At 41.6% G+C, this 21,596-nt stretch overlaps 1 protein-coding gene across 5 annotated transcripts in view; it reads right to left on the bottom strand.

Annotated features, from left to right (window-relative positions):
- Positions 1 to 21,596, bottom strand: part of SNX31 (sorting nexin 31) — a 67,715-nt gene that overhangs the window by 2,353 nt on the left and 43,766 nt on the right. For 4 of the 5 annotated variants that reach the window (XM_077809913.1, XM_077809911.1, XM_077809908.1 and 1 more), the window contains 8 exons: positions 17,126 to 17,236; positions 13,786 to 13,876; positions 10,493 to 10,580; positions 6,305 to 6,374; positions 5,075 to 5,167; positions 4,124 to 4,327; positions 3,617 to 3,724; positions 1,741 to 1,818 (listed from right to left, as the gene is read on the bottom strand). In XM_077809913.1, coding sequence (XP_077666039.1) covers positions 1,741 to 1,818; positions 3,617 to 3,724; positions 4,124 to 4,327; positions 5,075 to 5,167; positions 6,305 to 6,374; positions 10,493 to 10,580; positions 13,786 to 13,876; positions 17,126 to 17,236 — 843 coding nt within the window. The remainder of the gene's footprint in view (positions 1 to 1,740; positions 1,819 to 3,616; positions 3,725 to 4,123; positions 4,328 to 5,074; positions 5,168 to 6,304; positions 6,375 to 10,492; positions 10,581 to 13,785; positions 13,877 to 17,125; positions 17,237 to 21,596) is intronic. The other variant, XM_077809910.1, reaches the window with a different exon arrangement.

Raw genomic sequence — 21,596 nt, 5'->3', positions numbered from 1 at the left:
ATTTAGGGCTTAAAGATTAAATCAGTTTCAAAATTGGTCTCCATCTCCAATTACCCAATGTTTAATTATTAATTGCTTAAAATGGAACATAGAAGTCATTTGTTGCCTTCCTGTCCATTTTAATGAGCATGGTGATATCATAATCCAAGTACTAACCCAGCAGCACACATGCATTCTTTTCTTGTCACTTCTTAAAGAAAAAGAATTGAACATAACAGCTGTTCTAGAATACCGTTAAATTTCAGGAAGTCAGCAAAGGTATTGACATTTATCACTCAGTCACTATAGCTAAGACCGCCACAGAAACACGTCTTGTGGGATAAGTATAAAATTAAAGATTAATTTGGTCAAGGATATGTATATGTGCTGTAAAGAAGGCCAGAATCAGCAAGTAAAAGAAGTCCATGAGAATAAGTAGTATTAGCTGTAGTGTGGGAAGGATGTATGGTTCCAAAAGTAACTAAGAAAATAAAGAGCTCCAGTAACAAGACAAAGAAAAACTGTCTTAAAAGAAATAAGCCCCAACCTTCCCATCGTTGCCGGTAAGCAAGGAATGCGGAGACAAGATAAGAAAGGAAAGGCCTTGGGAAGAAAGAAGGCTGTAAGTCTTATCTGGATTAAGACTGGAAATAAGGGTGAACTGTCTCAAATTTGTTTTTAGGAGAAGTCAGTAATGGCAAGGACATCACTTGTTTGTTAAAGGATATAAAAAGTAAACTCTTAAAGGATTCATTGCTAATACCTGCCTGACCACACTGGAGCCAACCAATATGGGTCTAATCACTCCTGGGTTTAGCCCATTTGAAAATATCTTAATCATATGCTTATAAATGTTTTGTTACTGTTTGGATGTAGTAAATTGCTTATTAGTTAGACTTTTAGGCATCTTTATAGCAACTGCATCAATTACCGTTTGGCCTTTGGTTTTTGGTGCTATCCCATATTAATAATTACAAATATTATTAATAAATCTAACACCTATAAAAGAAGTTCCTTTTTAAATTTAAAGAGACATTCAACGGTAATAGGGAACTGACTATTAGTCTTTTCACTTTTTAAGTTTACTAAATTTCTCTCTTTTTAAAAAAAGGCCCTCTCTGTCTCAGTGTGAATTTTTCAAAAATTCAGACTGATCACTGCAAACATGGTGAACAAAATGTCTTAGCAGAAAACAAAAATTCAGACAGGACCTGAATCCAGCAAGTGAAGGGAGATATACAAGAGTTAAAAGATAAGTGTGCTTTGTCATATGTGATAAAAGTTAAAAGCTAGAGGGGGATGGAGAAAGACTAATATTAAACACCATTACAATAAAAGGTCATCTTTGAAATCCAGATCACACAATATGTTTTGACAGGTTTCAGAGTAGCAACTGTGTTAGTCTGTATTCGCAAAAAGAAAAGGAGTACTTGTGGCACCTTAGAGACTAACCAATTTATTTGAGCATCAGCTTTCGTGAGCTATAGCTCACTTCATCGGATGAAGGTGCCACAAGTCCTTTTCTTTTTACAATATTTTTTGTGACATTTCCACCACCTTGTCAATTCCATCTACAGTAAAAATACTGGAAACTGCAAGAGCCTTTTCTACACTGTGGATGCCACTGATGCAGCTGAATTGATGGTAGCAGCAATGGGAATTTCATTCCCATAAAAATTCCCTAGCATAGACAAATGAGAGTCACTGGTCAGCTGCCATATATTTGGGCACCAAGAGATGCAGATAGATAGCTTTGCTCACCATTTCTTTGTCTCCTTTGGTTGTCTTCATCAGCTGTTCTGATATTATCTTTTTCAAGCAGCTACTCAGTAGAAATGCCTACATAGATAAACAGAATATATTCTAGTTTCTTTTGTTAAAGATTTACTCAACCTTATTTCCCCTTCCACTTTTCCTGGTAACTACTGAACTATTTCTTACCTAATCTGGTTAATTTACCATGTGTTTAAAACATTTATGATCATCGAATTAGTTGTAATCCAATCTCACTGTGACTAAACCCGGACACCACCACTTAGAAAATGTAGGGTCGGTGTCTTTATTGTGGGTTCTGTACCGCAAGTTATTCTCTTATAATTACTCCCATTTTGTGCCGCTAAGGCAGCTGAACTACATTAAAGGCTGGTTTAGGCAAATTGCACTGGTAATGACAATACCAAATTAAGTATCGACCATACTTCTAATATACCTTAGACTCGAGTTTCAGAAGTGCTGAGAACTCAAAACTTCAATGGAAATAAATGGGAGCAGCAAGTGCTCAGCACCTTCAGATTCCCTTGTGTCTACATGCAAAAGTTGTTGCAACAATGCAAATGTTGACAGTGTGTTGCAATTGCGTGAAGCCAGTCTCACCGCCATTGCGCACTGCATGGTTACAGTGGTAGTGTGAACTTAAAGCAGTGGGCATGGCAGCACCACCAGTTCTATTGGGGCCAGATGCTAAGCCCATCAAAGTCTACGGGAGTCTTTCCATTGACTTCAGTGGGCTTTAGATCAAGCCCTGGGGTCCTCCCAGCACCTTTTCAGGCTATATTTTCTTCTTCTCACTTTTGAAGAAAGGGAAGCAGTTTTCCTACTTACAGGAGCCTAGGGACAGCTCTAGTTAACAAATTCAGGAGGAAAATTAACAATGAGGGAATTTCAGTTTGGCTGCTCTCTTCCCATAACAGTGACCAAAGTGGTAAGCCTCTTGGCTTGTGAATATGGGGATGATTCATGTTCTTTTAAAACTCTGAGTAGCAGCAAAATAATGAGCTGCTACATAAGTGGGTGGACAATACAGAGTCATATTGGAATGCAGAAATAATGCGTAAAAAATTAAGCATTCTGATTTCACTTGTAAGTTCTTAACTGCTATTAATTTTGGCAGGTTTGGGGTGGGGGGGAAGGAAAGGGAGGAGAGAGGAGGAGAAAGAAGAACACACCACATTCCCTTTGTCACCCCCCCCCTTTTTTTTTTTAAAAGCCAAGTACTAGGGATGGGCCGTACCAAGACCCCCAGATTCAACACCCCCCCGCAAAATCTGGGTTCTTTCATATCCAGCTCTGAGTTTTGCAGCTGTAGTGCATAACTGTATATTGGCTACTTCTCTTTCTGAACACCTTTTTCTTTGAACCAGAGACCTGATGGGTAGGGTGGGACACTACTGAAATACTGTGGAAAAAGGGATTTTTAAAAATTGTTATGATTTACAATATGCTTGTGTAGATTTATATCTACCATATACCTATTTTGTATTTAACATAGTCTTGAGTGGAATATTCATGTGCATCATCTACCACGTGGAAGATAGGGTCTAGTCATTAAGCGTTTCCACCACATTAAAATTTGTGACTATCCACTGGGCTAGTAAATAAAAAAAGAAGACTAACACCTCTGCATACCATGCCAGGCTTGCAGCCCAGTGCAGGGCAATTTCTCTTGCCAACCTCAACCCTCTCTCTGGGGAGAAGTATTTGAGCTCCCATGTAAGTCTGTCGTTAGACTGAACAGGCAGAGACACAGCAGTTGTCCAGTTATAGGAGCCACACAAGCACTGAAGAGTAAATTCCAGCTCCATTGGCTAGCAGCCTACATTTCACCAAAGGCCTTTTTCTTTACTGCCCTGATGCTAACCTGTTTTGTGTAAAAGACGATCCATCTCCATGAGTCCGAATCATTGTACTCAAACCTGAGCTCTAGGGTCTGCTCATGTCCTTGGTCTTTTGGCTGTGTAATAGCGCCCTGAAGAGGAAGAGAAGAAACTACCACAAAGAGGTATTAACTCAGAATCAGGGCTGGACTCTCCAGTCAGCCAGGTTCAGTTTGTGTGGCTTACAGGGCAAAAGTGAATTTGAAGCAGATGGAGATCTGTACTGGAAGAGTCCCCCTGCGAAGGGTGAAATCTCCAGGAACATAAAGTTGACTCAGGTGGCTCTGCTACCTCGTGCCAGTTCCGCTGTTCCACTCCACCTTCTAGCTTAAAGGAAGACAGCTGAAGGTACGTACGCCGGGGCAAGGTATCTGAGAATTAGGGAGCTCTGACCAGCTCCCTGACAGCCTTAATCTCACATAGGAAAAAAGTCATTTTGAATTAAATGTGTTGAAATATTTGGAAAGGTGCAATGTCAACAAGGTACTTACTAGAAAAGTGACCTGCCAGCACCTCACCCTGTTGATCTTGAAGCTGACTTCTTTGGTCTGGTTACTAGGTAACTTTATGCAGCAGCTGATCTCATTATTTCCTACATGAACAGCAGCAGAACAGCCTACTTCTGGATAGTCACAGGTGCAGGGATCAAGCTGTATGTATCCATAATGCTGCACTTCCTGAACCAGCTCTAGAAACTGCACCAGAAACACAGAATCAAAAAGTGATGAAAAATAGTGTTCTACATGATCTTCTGTACAGAGGCAGTTGTGATCTAGTAACTAAGCAAGGCACAAAGAACCAAGACCCGATTTCTAATCCCAGCTCTACCAAGTCACTGTGGCCTTTAAGTCACCTATAGACCTGGAAAAGATTTTCCATCTGAATTTTTTTTTTTTTGCTAAAAATGCAGATTCGGCAACATCAAGCCATCTTGTGAATTGGTGTAAAATTCACCAAATTGTTTCAGTCAAACCCCCTCCCCATCTGAAACAATGGAAATGTTTTATTCTGACATTTTTTAAATTAAACTCATTTTTTTTGCTTCAGAAAAACTTTGTTTAGAAATTTCCTTCACTTTTATTAAACACTAATAGTGTTTAATAATGCTCATAAATGAAACATTTTGTTTTGGAGTGAATTAAATGTTTAACCCAAAAAATTTTCTTCAATTTTTTGGAATTGCAGTGAACCAAAAAAATCCATTATTCACCCAGCTCTAGTCATCTGGTGTCTCTGTAGCTCAGTTTATCTGTAAAATGGGTCTGAAAGTCACACAGGGAGAGAGAGAAGGGATAAATACAGAACATTATGATGCCATTTTTACAGAGTCACTTTTTAGAGAAAAACCAAATGAAATATATGTGGGGGCTGCAGCCTCAAGGGTCTTCATCCTGAAATATATTCTTTCAATAGATTTATATCATTTTAAAAGAGCACTTTACCTTCATTTTGTTTGCTGCTTTTTGTAGCAATTCCAGTTTCTGCAACTGTCCATCTGTGGGTTTGACCCAATTCTTCTCAATTTCCTGTAGTGCCTTATTTAGAAAAGTTAGTAAATTTTAACTAAAAAAAAAAAAAAGGGGTGGGGGAGAGAGAGTATTTCCATCTGCTCTTTACTGTGCGTGTGGGGAAGATATCCCAACATCTTTTAAAACACGCGCTCAGAATTTTGGACAGCTTCACACAACTTTTAATTTATTCAACCCTCAGTCCCTGCACCAAAATGGTTTCCAATTCAGCGTTGCCCAACATACCTGCAAGCCCCTGACCTCTGGCTATGAAAAGCGGTATCTATTGTTACTCTGTCAACCTGCTGATTTACTTGTTCAGAATATGGTTCCAGTACACAGAGGAAATGTAACAACTCATGGAATGATAGGTCACAACTACCAATTTTAAAAATAAAATGAGCAAGCAAAAATGGTAATTAATCATGACACTGAAGGACCTCCCAGCACAATACAGTGGTAAGGACACTGGAGCCCTGTCTACACTACAGTCTCCACCAATACTATCACGGGTGAAGCTGCACAGAGGGTGAATTACAACCATGAAATTTGCTAACAGAGATTGATTAAGACGATGCACGTGCCAGGTTTGAAGCCTTTTGAGTTGAGTTCTCAATAGAGAAAGGAGGAGTGTAAAAGTTATTATGGATATTTATTTTTTTCTACCTTCAGATAAAACAGAAGAAGCCTAGTGGAGTTTTATGAAATCTTCCAAAATAACTACCAGGAGACATTTAATCCTTAACCGATAATATTTTTTTGGAGAAAACGGTATGTAGAGGTAGTATTCAGTATAGAAGTGTAATCTCAGCCTTAAACCACTAGCACACAATAGCACTAACGTATATTGTCATGAGAAGCAAACGGACCAGGATCTAAATACATCCCCTTTATGCATGGAATAATTACTTACACTAAACAGAATTTGCAAACTAGACAGTGTTATTTGTACATGAAAAATTCTCATAGAACAAGTTCATCCATAGTTATTTCTTTTGTTTTTAAATCATAAAAAAAAGAAAAATACAAGATAGAAGTACCTGTCCATACTTAATATTCAGATAACTTGCACTATTTAAAAACATAGTGCGTACATTATTAGAATGGGAGACACATTTTGGCAATTAGCTTTTAGAAGTATCAGGAGTTTTGTTCTTTTGTTACCTGCATATAGAGTAAGTTCACTGAAGCTCTACAGTCCATTAACATGTTATCAACAGAGGGATCCATATACCTGACAAATGCAAAAATATTAAAAGTTACATTTCTAAGCACAACAATTAGCATTTCCATTCAGCAATAAATATGCACTTGGGAGTACAACCGAACAGTAATAGACACAGAAAGATCCCATTACTCATGAAGTAATAAAAGACAGCAATACGTCACACCTTTGAAATTACACATCTGTCAAGTATGTAAAAAAATTACTCTTTACAGCATTGTAGCAAATAGACTGCTGTATGAAATAAATTAAATTGCTCATCTGCTATTATCACAGTAATATGGAAAACAATGATTTAGAATCCAAGTGTTAAAAAACTCCATTAAATATTTCTCTTGCATGTGTCTAAAACCTAGGGCTTACCTACATGGGGAAGTTTAGTGGCAGAACTATACCAGTACAGTTATACTGCTATAACTTCCTGTGTGGACACACTTATTCCAGTCTGAGTGTCTTTTTGTGATTTAGTTTACACTACTTCCAAATACACATACGCTAAACCACAAAAAGGCACTCAGACTGGAATAAAAGTGTCCACACAGGAAGTTATAGCAGTATAACTGTACTGGTATACAGGGCCGTCCCTAGCAATTCTGGGGCCCTACGCAGCCTCCCCCTGCACGTAGCCACGGGGGGGGCAGGGCTGGCTTGGGGGGAAACCACCCTCCAGCACTCGCTGCCGGTGCGGCTGGAGCCAGGTCGCTGCACTTCCTGTCGCCGGTGAGTGCAGGCCCAGCCCTGCTGCATTCCTCAAGGGAGTGGGGGTGGGGCTGAGGCAGAGCATGGGTGGAAAGAGGCGGGGCTGGGGCGGGATGGGAAGAGGTAGAACAGGGGCTGGAGCGGCACACAGCTGCACAAGGCACCAGAAAATTTGGTGCCCCAAATATCCTGGTGCCCTACGCAGCTGCATAGTTTGCATATGGGTAAGGACGGCCCTGCTGGTATAGTTCTGCTACTAAATTTCCTCACGTAGGTAAGCCCTTATAAACTGGAGAACTTAACAGAAGGGCTTAGGTATGCCAAGCTTCAGTCCAGTTAAATTTAAAATTGACAAGTTACAAGTGTCTGAAAGTATTTTTATATAGCTTAGTGACAGACACTTAAGCATAATGGCACTGCTATAATTCAGGCCTTTTGTGATCTAATATTTATCAATGAGATCTTTAAAGAAAATCTCCAAAAACAACCCCTCTGTCTCCTGCACACACTGCAACTTGCAGCTCAGAACCCCCGCCCCTTCCATTTTTCTTTTAGAAGATACAATGCCTCATATAAAAACAAAACAAAACAAAAACAAACATTAACTAAAGCAAAGAAAATAAGTATAAAAGGTTTCCTTTATTGGTGGCTTTGGCAAAAAAAACAAACACCCAACAAACCACAGAACACACCTGAATCTATAGATTTTGAAAGTGTTCAAGAGTAATTGGCTGATTGCAGTAGTGAACATTCCATCAACAACTGTTAAAGTCTCATGGGTGACTTTAATTTTCCTGATATCTGCTGGGAGAGCAATACAGCAGTGCATAGACAATCCAGGAAGTTTTTGGAAAGCATAGGGGACAATTTCCTGGCGCAAGTGCTAGAGGAGCCAACTAGGGGGGCGCTTTTCTTGACCTGCTGCTCACAAACCGGGTAGAATTAGTGGGGGAAGCAAAAGTGGATGGGAATCTGGGAGGCAGTGACCATGAGTTGGTTGAGTTCAGGATCCTGACGCAGCGAAGAAAGGTAAGCAGCAGGATACGGACCCTGGACTTCAGGAAAGCAGACTTCGACTCCCTCAGGGAACGGATGGCCAGGATCCCCTGGGGGACTAACATGAAGGGGAAAGGAGTCCAGGAGAGCTGGCTGTATTTCAAGGAATCCCTGTTGAGGTTACAGGGACAAACCATCCCGATGAGTCGAAAGAATAGTAAATATGGCAGGCGACCAGCTTGGCTTAATGGTGAAATCCTAGCGGATCTTAAACATAAAAAAGAAGCTTACAAGATGTGGAAGGTTGGACATATGACCAGGGAAGAGTATAAAAATATTGCTCGGGCATGTAGGAATGATATCAGGAGGGCCAAATCGCACCTGGAGCTGCAGCTAGCAAGAGATGTCAAGAGTAACAAGAAGGGTTTCTTCAGATATGTTGGCAACAAGAAGAAAGCCAAGGAAAGTGTGGGCCCCTTACTGAATGAGGGAGGCAACCTAGTGACAGAGGATGTGGAAAAAGCTAATGTACTCAATGCTTTTTTTGCCTCTGTCTTCACTAACAAGGTCAGCTCCCAGACTGCTGCGCTGGGCATCACAAAATGGGGAAGAGATGGCCAGCCCTCTGTGGAGATTGAGGTGGTTAGGGACTATTTAGAAAAGCTGGATGTGCACAAGTCCATGGGGCCGGACGAGTTGCATCCGAGAGTGCTGAAGGAATTGGCGGCTGTGATTGCAGAGCCGTTGGCCATTATCTTTGAAAACTCGTGGCGAACCGGGGAAGTCCCGGATGACTGGAAAAAGGCTAATGTAGTGCCAATCTTTAAAAAAGGGAAGAAGGAGGATCCTGAGAACTACAGGCCAGTCAGCCTCACCTCAGTCCCTGGAAAAATCATGGAGCAGGTCCTCAAAGAATCAATCCTGAAGCACTTGCATGAGAGGAAAGTGATCAGGAACAGCCAGCATGGATTCACCAAGGGAAGGTCATGCCTGACTAATCTAATCGCCTTTTATGATGAGATTACTGGTTCTGTGGATGAAGGGAAAGCAGTGGATGTATTGTTTCTTGACTTTAGCAAAGCTTTTGACACGGTCTCCCACAGTATTCTTGTCAGCAAGTTAAGGAAGTATGGGCTGGATGAATGCACTATAAGGTGGGTAGAAAGCTGGCTAGATTGTCGGGCTCAACGGGTAGTGATCAATGGCTCCATGTCTAGTTGGCAGCCGGTGTCAAGTGGAGTGCCCCAGGGGTCGGTCCTGGGGCCGGTTTTGTTCAATATCTTCATAAATGATCTGGAGGATGGTGTAGATTGCACTCTCAGCAAATTTGTGGATGATACTAAACTGGGAGGAGTGGTAGATACACTGGAGGGGAGGGATAGGATACAGAAGGACCTAGACAAATTGGAGGATTGGGCCAAAAGAAATCTGATGAGGTTCAATAAGGATAAGTGCAGGGTCCTGCACTTAGGACGGAAGAATCCAATGCACCGCTACAGACTAGGGGCCAAATGGTTAGGCAGCAGTTCTGCAGAAAAGGACCTAGGGGTGACAGTGGACGAGAAGCTGGATATGAGTCAGCAGTGTGCCCTTGTTGCCAAGAAGGCCAATGGCATTTTGGGATGTATAAGTAGGGGCATTGCCAGCAGATCGAGGGACGTGATCGTTCCCCTCTCTTCGACATTGGTGAGGCCTCATCTGGAGTACTGTGTCCAGTTTTGGGCCCCACACTACAAGAAGGATGTGGATAAACTGGTGAGAGTCCAGCGAAGGGCAACAAAAATGATTAGGGGTCTAGAACACATGACTTATGAGGAGAGGATGAGGGAGCTGGGATTGTTTAGTCTGCAGAAGAATGAGGGGGGATTTGATAGCTGCTTTCAACTACCTGAAAGGGGGTTCCAAAGAGGATGGCTCTAGACTGTTCTCAATGGTAGCAGATGACAGAACGAGGAGTAATGGTCTCAAGTTGCAGTGGGGGAGGTTTAGATTGGATATTAGGAAAAACTTTTTCACTATGAGGGTGGTGAAACACTGGAATGCGTTACCTAGGGAGGTGGAAGAATCTCCTTCCTTAGAGGTTTTTAAGGTCAGGCTTGACAAAGCCCTGGCTGGGATGATTTAACTGGGAATTGGTCCTGCTTCGAGCAGGGGGTTGGACTAGATGACCTTCTGGGGTCCCTTCCAACCCTGATATTCTATGATCTATGATTCTATGACCATATACACTGCTCAGTTCCAAAATTATACTGAGCGGTCCAGAGACCAGCAGCTAGGAACCATTATATTCCTTAAAAAAAAAAAAAAAAAATCAGCTTTATATGTTAGGCTCTCAGGCCAAACACACAGAATTTAAGTTGTGGGGATTCTCTTCTCTAGTACATTTATAAATTTAATGCATCTTCCAAATTTCTCTTCAGCTTCCAGCTCACCATTTTCTGATCCCAATCGTACAGTCTGACTCTTTCATACTCTGAAGACTCACGTAGGGAAGTTCAAATTCTGCCACTTTTTTCACCACTGGGGGCAGGGTGGGTGGGAAAAAAAAAAAAAGAAGAGACAAATAAGCCTGATTGGTTGAAACCCCACTGAAGCAGCAGAACGGCTATTTTAGTATTTCAGTAAGTGCTCCAATTCAACACATGTTATATAAAAGAAAGAGGACATCACAAAAACAAATTATAAAAAATGGTAGGTGACAGTCATGTTGTTTAGACACTCCCCACCCCAACCCCTTTACCTAATCTTTAAGGAGCAATATATTAGTGTCTCCTTATTCTACTTTATACTAATGCAAGGAGCGCAAGTAAGGAGCACTAAACTGAGAAATCCAGGAAAGGAGATTTAAGTTAGTAATCTCAAATAACGCTGAGCACTTAGGGGCAGCTGCAAATATGGGAGGCAAAAGAAATGTTTTGTGATTCGGATATACACTAATAGGGTTGTGGCTCTTTAAGTCATTCATTGCTTGAATGAAACAGAAGACAAACACACTATGACTAAGATGCCATAAGGAATACAAGTCACCTTAGAGGTGACTGCTTTCAATAAATTTTCCAAACATAAAATTAAGGGCCTGATCCTGCAAGTGCTTACTCCTGTGCTTAGTCCCCAACTCAGCAACGTAATTAAACATGTGTAACTTTAAGCATGCGAGTATTTAGGTGTTTCCTTAAGGTGGTTTGACTCTGGGGGTTATGCTGCAGCTTGGCAGGTTTTATCGTCCACCACTGATTGACGTACGTGTGTGTGTGCGTGTGTGTGCACATATGTAAGCAGTTTGTACACATACTTGGGTAACTCAATATGTCCATTTTTATAAAGTTTTAAAGTAAATAAAATTGCAATATGTGGAAAATGTATTCCAATATGCTATGTATTTTTATACTACAACACAATTTAGAGATAAGTTCATTTCTGAATATGGCAAATAGGATATAAATAAATAACTATAAAACACATCTTACCTAGATGTGTTTTATAGTTAAGTGTAAGATTCCAGGATTGCCTCTGGCTGTGTCTCACACTGAAGCCTAGAACTTCTGCTGAGTCAGTGTGAAGCAATGGAAACAACTACAAGCCTGGCTGAGAGCAATTTTTGTTCAGAATGTCAACAGGTTGGTATGTGTGGTCTGTTACTGTCCAATTTTTAAGTTCTCAGCCACTTGGACTTTATGAATTACACTAGTGAAACAGTAAGGCGTGTCTCCATGCCATTGTTACACCCTTAATCGAAAGGCTCTGCTTTCCGGTATAAACATTGTTTATTCTAGGAATACAAAACCTTTTGCTTTAGGAGTTTCTTGCAGACAGATCTCCTCAGAGCCCAGCTACAAACAGCCTCCTCGTGCATCAGCACATATTCTGAACACTCCAGGCCAGGGTTGGGAAAACTTTTTGGCCCAAGGGCCACATCTGGCTATGGAAATTGTACACCGGGCCATGAATGCTCCCAAAACTGGGGTTGGGGTACGGGAGCAGGTGAGGGCTCTGGCTGAGGGTGCAGGCTCCACAGTGGGGCCAGAAACGAGGAGTTCAGGGTGCGGGAGGGAGCTCTGGGCTGGGGCATGGACGGTAGGGTGTGTGTGGGGGGGTTAGGGCTCCAAGCTGGGGGATGAGGGGTTTGGGGTGCAGGAGTGTGTTCTAGACTGGGACTGAGGGATTCAGAGGGCGGGAGGGTGATCCGGGCTGGGGCACGAGGTTGGGGCACGGGGGGAGTGAGGGCTCCGGCTGGGGGTGCAGCCTCTGGGCTGGTGATGAGGGGTTTCTATCACCATAACAAATATATACACAACAAATATTTTTATATTTAGTAATTTTGAATATGACTTTATAAAACATCATCTATTCCAGGGACCTCATATTGTGTCAAGAGTCCTAGATCATTGTAATATCAGAGGTAATTAGACAAGTCACCACCCTAACTCTACAGCTAATTTGCATGCAACAATTTCATTGGTTGTATGAGGGAAGATCAGTTACTTGGCCCAACTGCCACACATGCAATAGCACAGACTTTCAGCTACTACTCATGTAGTAAAAGCTGGGGATTCCACATTCAGCATCACATTCATCCTTCCACATCCATAAAAGCAAGACCTAGTTAAGACAGAGAAATGATAAATAAAATAACCATATGTAGTGAATCCTAGCAGCGATAGTTGCACTACAAACCCATCAAGGGATTGAATACCTGTCATGACCCTAACACCCAGAAATCTTTCAGCCTTAATTTTACATATATTTTTAAAAAAATAAAATAAAATCTAGATCACTGTAAAAGGTACTTCTACAGCATTTTTTTTTGTCTATGGACCTGAAAATACTTTCAGGAGAGTATCATCATCACTATTTTGCAGTCTGGAAAACTGAGGCAAAGAGAGGTTAAGTGACTTGTCCAAGGCCACACAGAATCACTAACAGAGTCAGGTATCAAATTCAAGGGTGAAATCCTGACCCCACTAAAGTCAACAAGAGTTTCACCACTTACTTCAATGGGGCCAAGATTTCAACCCAGATTTGAGTCCCAGTCCTGGGTTCAGTCCACTAGATTACAGCTGCCCAAACCGAGGGAGGGGTAGAAGGCATATATGTATCACCAACCCATATTGGACAAAAAAAACACAGTACTCCAAGAGACTTCTACATTTTGTGAGCACAGAGAATCACACCCTAGATTTAGGGCACATCTAGTTCCATCACTGTTATGATCTTTCTACGTTTATCAATTAAAAAGTGAAAGAGTGGAATATGAGGGCATAAACGAAAGCAAGTTAGGGACTTCATTTTATAAAGGGGATAGAGGGGGAAATCTTCCAACTGTTCAGATCTGAGTTTGAGATTATATAAACAGTTTTTATTTCAAAGTATAACCATACGCAGAGAAGCCTGAAATAAAGCCAGCCTCGCTCAATATTTACCAAAACAACCCACACAATAGTTACCAAGTTACTATATGCCTTGTAAATTAAATGCAATGCAAACTGTGCTTATAGGCAAAGTCCACTATGCTATAGATAACCCCAACCCACCTGTGATCCTCTGTGCCCCTCATGATTGCTGGGCTACATATAGAGATTGACGAACTTCCAGCTTTTGAGCTAACAGAAATGGGTCTTTTAGCTCAAGCATCATAGATTCATGCTTTTAGATCCAGAGGTCCGATCCCCACTGGCAATGACCCACCCAAGGGTGCGTTATGTGACACATACTGCATATGGCTTACCAGAGAGAACTCCATTGCTGTGATCTTGAATAAAAAATAAGCTAAAATATCCTATTAATTCTCTTGACAGCCCCATCTTGTATGAGACAACCTTAAAAACAAAGAATGAAAAAGAAGGTCACCTATACAGCCGAACATGAATTTATACAAGGTCTGGTCACTGGCCATTAATGCAGCTTCAAAATTGTTTTTTTTAAACTGTTCCTTTATCCCTCTAGGCAGAAGCAGCTGTTAAGATCTAAATTTCAACCCTCCACAGTCTTGCTAATGGCAACACATGAGAAAGAAAGACCTACCCAGCTTGACTCTCAGAAGCAGATTCCGTTTTGCTATGGCCCCTTTACATCATTTGGGTGGCATAAAGGGGCCTTAAAGGGGGAATGGCCCCCAGCTCCACTGGCAAAGAATGTAGGAACAGCCCTGTGCCAGCCCTGCCCCCCAACCTCAAGTGCAGGACATGTGACGAGGAAGGGGTGTGGCAGGGAGAGGAATGGAAAGTGTAGGATGGAAGAGGAGCTGAAAACACTCCACTCTGCCTATTTTCTGCTTCAGGCATTGGAAATCAGAGCTTAACTTAAAGCTGCCAAAGCCTACCCCCACCATTCCCGCACTCGATGGGTACCACAGAACCTCCTGAACTCACAGGGAAAAGAGTAAAAAAAGGTGTCCCTTTTACTTATGAGCAGCCCATTTGATCAGGAAGTCATTGAGATGCAACTGTGGAGAGGCAAGGACATGGAAAAGCTTTCACCAGGAAAACGATTTCTCCATAGTCCAGATTTCTCCATAGTGTGAGTTGGCATAAGAAACACAGTGGGAGAAGCAGGACTTGTTTGGTCTGAACACAAGGTGGAAGTACAAGTTTTCAGAGTGCCTTTAGAAGGTACCAATTCCGCAAACACTTCCAGTTGAGAGACAGCTGGAGCATAAAATCACTTCCCCCAACCCTCATTTAGAGCACTAGAATAAATGTTCAGAGGGCCAGGCAAAAAAGACCCTGACCAGGACTAACTTTCACCTCATATGTTCTTGAACCAAAATCCCATTAACTTGCTACCTGAAATTGCAAGGCGGCACTACAGAGTGTCAGAAACTCATCACTTAGTACAGCATCTCACAGTGATCCAAATGAAGCACCTGCTTCTATTCAACACACTTCTCAGAGATACCCAATGTGAAACACTCAGTCAGTATTGAGCTTAATTTTCTAATTCTTGAATCAAGGCATACCCCAGTATACATTACTCCAAACCGCTGTGGACTGTATACTAGTAATTGGGAAGCTACTGGGGGAATGTGGTAAGACAAATATATAATGAGGAAAGCTCACACATGCTCCTAAGCCTGTCCCACGCTAAAGGGAACCAAAGAACAGGCAGCATTTACAGTGTCAATGAATTATCAGAATCATTGCTGTTTGCCTATAGTGACGTAAGTGTACATGGCACTTTATTGTGAAGTGTACCCAAAGTACTATCGCAGAAAGAGTGGCACCAGCCTGAAGAGGATCTGGCCCTTAAACAGGACAGACAAGGGCATCAGAACAATAAGCACGAGTGCTTAGATAGCAAGATATTTTTATGGAGAGATGGGATTGAAGATGCCAGTGACAAAGCAGGAAGCTACCGTCATGCTGATATAAATCTGAAGGGTATGTGCTTTTTGGATTAACTGATTTTCTTGTTCGCCTTTTTTTTTTGGCAACTAAGCAGTGAAAAGCTCCAAAGGTAGAAAGAGGCTTAACAAACTTGAACACGATGCTGTTCAAAGGGGTAGGGGAAATCATTGTAGGAGGCCGTGTGGAATTCATTTCACTCACATGATACAGAACTGCTAGAATGGTGTTGTGTGGCCAGGCTGAACCACTGGGCCAAACTAGCTGTTAATGAAAAGAAACTAAAGTGAGAGAAATCTTTACACAAGGCAAAGCAGCTGCTCAGCTGCAGAGTGCTTTACTTAAGAAACATGATCTGGCCAGTATTTGGGCAGTTCTCTGTGCTATATCAGGGACTTTGCTTGGAGAAGAGATTTCGTGCTCTCAATTCTTGGACCCATGATGAACAGGGATATTAGAGGCAATGATAATATGTGTGGCGAAGATGGTGGAGAGACTTCATTAGACAGAGTAGCACCTGAAAGCCAGACTGCATGAATTCTTTGCTCAGGATGGTGAGCAGTTACGTGCACAAATAATCCCACTGAGGTCAATGGGAGTACTGGCGTACAACTGCTCACCAACCTCACGCAGTCTGGCTCTCTGTGTCCCCTGCAGCAGCGACAGTGGCTACTGGGGAAGTACCATCCATATTGTTACACACTCTCCATCTCTGGCTAGAGAATGTTGGAGGATGAAGCTCACAATGTGAAGGGGATGAGAAAATAGAAATCAGGCAGATGGCAGTAGTTTGGCTTCTGTTACCAAGAAGAGAAAAAAAAGATTACAGGCCAGCAACTCAAGCCACCCTATCTATAGCAGGCCTATTGTCATCTTGAATTAAAAAAAAAAAATGTTACAATCCAGTTCAGACTCTCTCTGTTTAAACAAAGTTTGGCTGCTAGCGTGTGCAAGACCAAACTTGTAACTATTTACTAGTGGTATGGTGGCAAAATCTAGACACCTCAGCCCCATTGTGCTAGGCACTGAACAAAAAGAGAACTCTTTATCCTAAAAGGTCTACATACTTACTATGGACAACAGGTAGATACAAGACGGATAGAAAGAGGGAGCACCAGGAAAAAAAAAAAGAGTGGGCATTGGTCAGCGACATACGTAGATTGTAGACTCCTACTAGAGAGGCAGGGACCTCTGTTCCTTTTGTTCTGTGTCTGTACAGCGCCAGGCACAATGGGGTCCAGATCCATAACTAGAGCTCCTGTGTGCTAGGATAGTAACAATAGGTGTGTTAGCACACCAACAGTCTTAAACTATATTTAAGCCAAATGGAAAACACTGGCTGGCAACACAATGTTTATGCAGATTTGGCCTGAACTATATTAAAACAAGCTTTTTCAAAAACAAAACACCAATTCTCTAATCATCTTAGACGGCCTCCTGTCCACAGGGCCAAAACAACTGCCTTTGGAGATGAAAAGAGCTGCAGGGATGTTGAGTGGGTGAGGTTAGGGGCAGAGAAAAAAAAAACTGATTAATATAAAAACTTTAAGAAACTTATCTACAGAATTAGTAAACAATGCCAAGTGTACGTTTTTTTCACATATTCCCTCAAATAGGCACTTTTGCCAATGTCCTGCTAAAATATGAGGGAAAGCATCTCAACTCTTCACACACTTTTCCTTAAATTTACAAGTTTCAGCAGTATTCCATTTAGAAACCCATTACCTCTAGTACTCTTTCAGCAGTGTCCGATGTCTGGATATCAAGCCTAACATTCCTTCCATCAGCCAGGTAAACATCCAGAGAGGCTCTCTGTGTCTGGATCTTAAATGTATCCTGTTAAAGTGAAATATGAATGTGTTTTATTGCTGCCCTCCTTATTAGAGCCCTACTGAAGGTGCTGGTGCTCCGCTTCCCAGTTTACTTTAGAGAAATTAACTGGATTACGGGGAGAGACACTAGAGCATGATGGAGGCCTAGTCTACACTTTAAATTTAGATTGACCCAGCTACATCACTCAGAGGTGTGAAAAATTCACACCTTCAGCACCACAATTAAGCCAACCAAGCCCCCAGCATAGACGCAGCTCAGTGGACAGAAGAATTCTTCTATCAACCCAGCTACTGCTGCTTAACAAGGTGGATTTCTTACACAGAGACAGCAAAACCCCTTCTGTCATTGTAGGAAGCGTCTACACTGCAGTGCTACAGCGACATACATGCAGCACTATAGTTGTGCCATTACAACCCCCATAGTGTTGACACGGCCTAAGGGTCTGTAGGAGGGAAGGGAAAGTACTGTATTGATGGATTCCCACTCTTGTACTATAAAGCTGAAACCCAAGACAGGCCCTGTGTGTTTAGAAGAATTATCCTTTCCCTGGGAAATTCCAGGGATTTAGTGTTACAGTTCATTTTCCTTCTGAGCTGACACTATTTCCAGTGTGATCCTGCCAAGAATAGGAAGGCTTCCTCCAAGGTTGCAGCGTCTCTCTGCAGTTTGGGGTCTTCAGCTGATCATGGAGAAGGGCAGACAGCAAGTTTTGGCTATGGCTACACTACAGCTTAAGTCGACATGAGTTACGTCGCCTGGGGTGTGAATTAGCCATCCCCAACCGACAAGTTACACCGACCTACATGCTGGTATGGACAGCGCTATGTCGGCGGAAAAGCTTCTCCTGAAGACATGGCTGCCGCCACTTGTTGGGGGTAGATTAATTAAGTTGGCGGGAGAGCGCTCTGCATCGGTGCAGCTACGCTGCCGAAAGCTCTCTAGTGCAGCCATATCCTTTCAGCCTTCTGTCTTCCTGCTTTGTTTTACATAGTTTGCCACTGTGACCAATAGGACAGGGGTTGATTTGGATTTAATCTTTTCTAATGGAGACAAATGTAGCACCAAAGAAATAGGCAATACAGTACTGCTCAGACTATACAACTGTAAACATATATGTAAATTTTATATATATGATAATATGCGAGCTGAGGTATACAATAAAGAAAACCCATGAAAATACAGCCCAAATCTGCCTGAGAAAAGAACTATGAGGTCACTTATCCGAACGAGGAGGATGTATAAGGACCTGTTAAATAGGACTACGGGCAGGGGTGCTAGAACAATTTGTATAGTGCGGTTGCTGAGAGCCATTGACCCAAACCATAAACAATGTATATGACAGAAACCACCTCAAGCCAGGACGTGTAGCAGCACCCCAAGTCCCAACACCAACATGGGCAGTTTAATATCCTGCCTACACTGTGTAAAGCAAACTGTTAGCCTACACATATATGGTAGGTGTAGTATACGCTACATTAATGGGTATAATGTCCATGGTAGTAACATAATATATAAGTTTTGTGAGGTTATGTTAATTGAATGTACTAAGCTCTCCCCACAATTCTGTTCCCCTTTGCTAAATATCCCTAACACTTTGCAAAGCTGAAGTCAGCTTTGGCTCTAGCTGATATGAAATCTGTCAAAAGTCAAGATACATTTGTTCTCTGTCCTAGTACAGGGACCTTCACGGGCAACTGGTTTGAAATGTAATATCCAAAACAGAGATAAAAGAAGTACAGAACAAAATGGCAAGTTAAGGAACTGTTACAAACTGGTGGGTTGGATTTTAGTGAGAAATAGAGAGTTTTGTAACTTCTAAAACCACACTATAAATATAACTAGTTTAACTGCATATTTCCAAAGCACACCTACTATGTACGGTGAACATGCTGTGAGATAAGAATTGCTTCCTGGAAGGAGGGTATGTGTCTCCTTTTTGTACTGTATTATTCTGAATTTAGACAATTGGTTGAGAGTGGTTATTTGGTCTCAAACATTTTTAATATCCAATCACAAGTGTAGTCAAAATCAACTGGCTACATATTGGCAACACAACCACACTGTGTGACCCAGTTACAAAACAGGAGCGCCTGACTTGATTAAAACACAGCGTGGTCCTGTAGTGTAGGCAGAACTGAACCAGGCTCCCAAGCAATGCTGAACACCTGGTGCGGTTCAGATCATGGAGTGTGGATAAAACACTATTCAGTATTATCTACACCACAGAATTAAACTGGGTTTTAAGCATACTGAGATCTACGGTGTTATACTTGGGTACCACAATATGGTGGCTTTCCACAGCCTAGACTGGATCCCTAAAGGACATGCTTGCACTGACGTACTTGCTTATGCAATTTTAAGGAAGCTCACACTGCAGCCATTTAATTTACGCAAGTAATTGGACAAGCGAAAGTATGTGAGCAGCCAGCAAACATTCTTACATACTTCATTCCTTCACTGGGCCTGCTTGAAACGCACTTGCTCAGACAAGAGCTAGCCAGGTACAGGGCAAGATTCACCGTTTGGAGAGCTTCCTAGTTTTAAGATACATATAATAGATTCCAGACCTATATCATCTTTTCTTCTGAAGCTCATTTTTCATCTTGAAACACTGCCAATATGTCATAGTAAAAATACTTTTAAAACAGGAACTGTTGGAAGAGAATAACATCAAAATATAAGATAAATTAAAAACCCAGGACGCTCTCAGCATGCTAGGGCATAGGGATAAAACCAACAGTAGCTCAGGGTTCCAAAGCTGTCTTAGCCATTGACTCAGGACACCAATAGAGTTCACTTGGAGAGCAGAAAATGTGCATGATCAAAACACCAGGTATGCTCATGCGGGTGAAAAGCAAAGGAGGGTCCAGACTTAGTGAAGGGCAGAGGTGAACCAACAAAGAGTGACAAAACAGAGAGACTATTCAGCAAGGTTTCCTTGTTCAGAAAGAATCCAGGAACACACTACTCCTATGTTCCTGTGCTCAATTTCAATCCCTCTATTCATGCGTATTATAACCAGAGCCCTGCACCTACTGCAATTCCACAGTATAAAGAGAATAAATGCAGATTGGCAGAGTTAAGTAGCAAAAATAAGTAGCGCTGTCAATTAATCACAGTTAACTCACGGGATTAACTCAAAAAAATTAATCGTGGTTAAAAAAAATAACCGTGATTAATCACACTATTAAACAATAGAATACCAATTGAAATTTATTAAATATTTTCGGATTTTTTTTTTACATTTTCAAATATATTGATTTTTACTGCAATGCAGAATACAAAGTGTACAGTGCTCACTTTATATTATTTTTATTACAGATATTTGCACTCTAAAAGTGATAAACAAAAACAGTATTTTTCAATTCACCTCATACAAGTGCTAGTGCAATCTCTATCATGAGAGTATAACTTACAAATGTAGATTTTTTTGTTACATAAACTGCACTCAAAAACAAAACGTAAAACTTTAGAGCCTACAAGTCCACTCAGTCCTACTTCTTGTTCAGCCAATCGCTAAGACAAACAAGTTTGTTTACACTTACGGGAGATACCGCTGCCTGCTTCTTATTTACAATGTCACCTGAAAGTGAGAACAGACATTTGCATGGCACTTTTGTAGTCGGTGTTGTAAGGTATTCATGTGCCAGATATCCTAAACATTCATCTGCCCCTTCATGCTGGGGCCACCATTCCAGAGGACATGCTTCCATGCTGATGATGCTTGTTAAAAAAATAATGCGTTAATTAAATTGGTGTCTGAACTCCTTGGGGGAGTATTGTATGTCACCTGTTCTGTTTTACCCGCATTCTGCCATATATTTCATGTTATAACAGGTCTCGGATGATGATCCAGCACATGTTCATTTTAAGAACTTTCACGGCAGATTTGACATAACGCAAAGAAGATACCAATGTGAGATTTCTAAAAAACCACTACAGCACTCGACCCAAGGTTTAAGAATCTGAAGTGCCGTTCAAAATCTGAGAGGGACAAGGTGTGGAGCATGCTTTCAGAAGTCTTAAAAGAGCAACACTCAGATACGGAAACTAAAGAATCTGAACCACCAAAAAAGAAAATCAACCTTCTGCTGGTAACATCTGATTCAGATGATGAAATGAACATGCGTCAGTCTGCACTGCTTTGGATCATTATTGAGCAGAACCTGTCCTCAGCATGGACGCATGTCCTCTAGAATGATGGTTGAAGCATGAAGGGACATATGAATCTTTACCGCATCTGGCACGTAAATATCTTGTGACGCCAGCTACAACAGTGCAATGTGAACACCTGTTCTCACTTTCAGGTGACATTGTAAACAAGAAGCGGGCAGCATTATCTCCTGCAAATTGTAACCAAACT

Source organism: Eretmochelys imbricata, chromosome 2, assembly GCF_965152235.1.
Source record: "Eretmochelys imbricata isolate rEreImb1 chromosome 2, rEreImb1.hap1, whole genome shotgun sequence".
Classification (NCBI taxonomy): Eukaryota; Metazoa; Chordata; order Testudines; family Cheloniidae; genus Eretmochelys; species Eretmochelys imbricata.
This window is presented reverse-complemented; position numbering and strand designations above follow the sequence as displayed.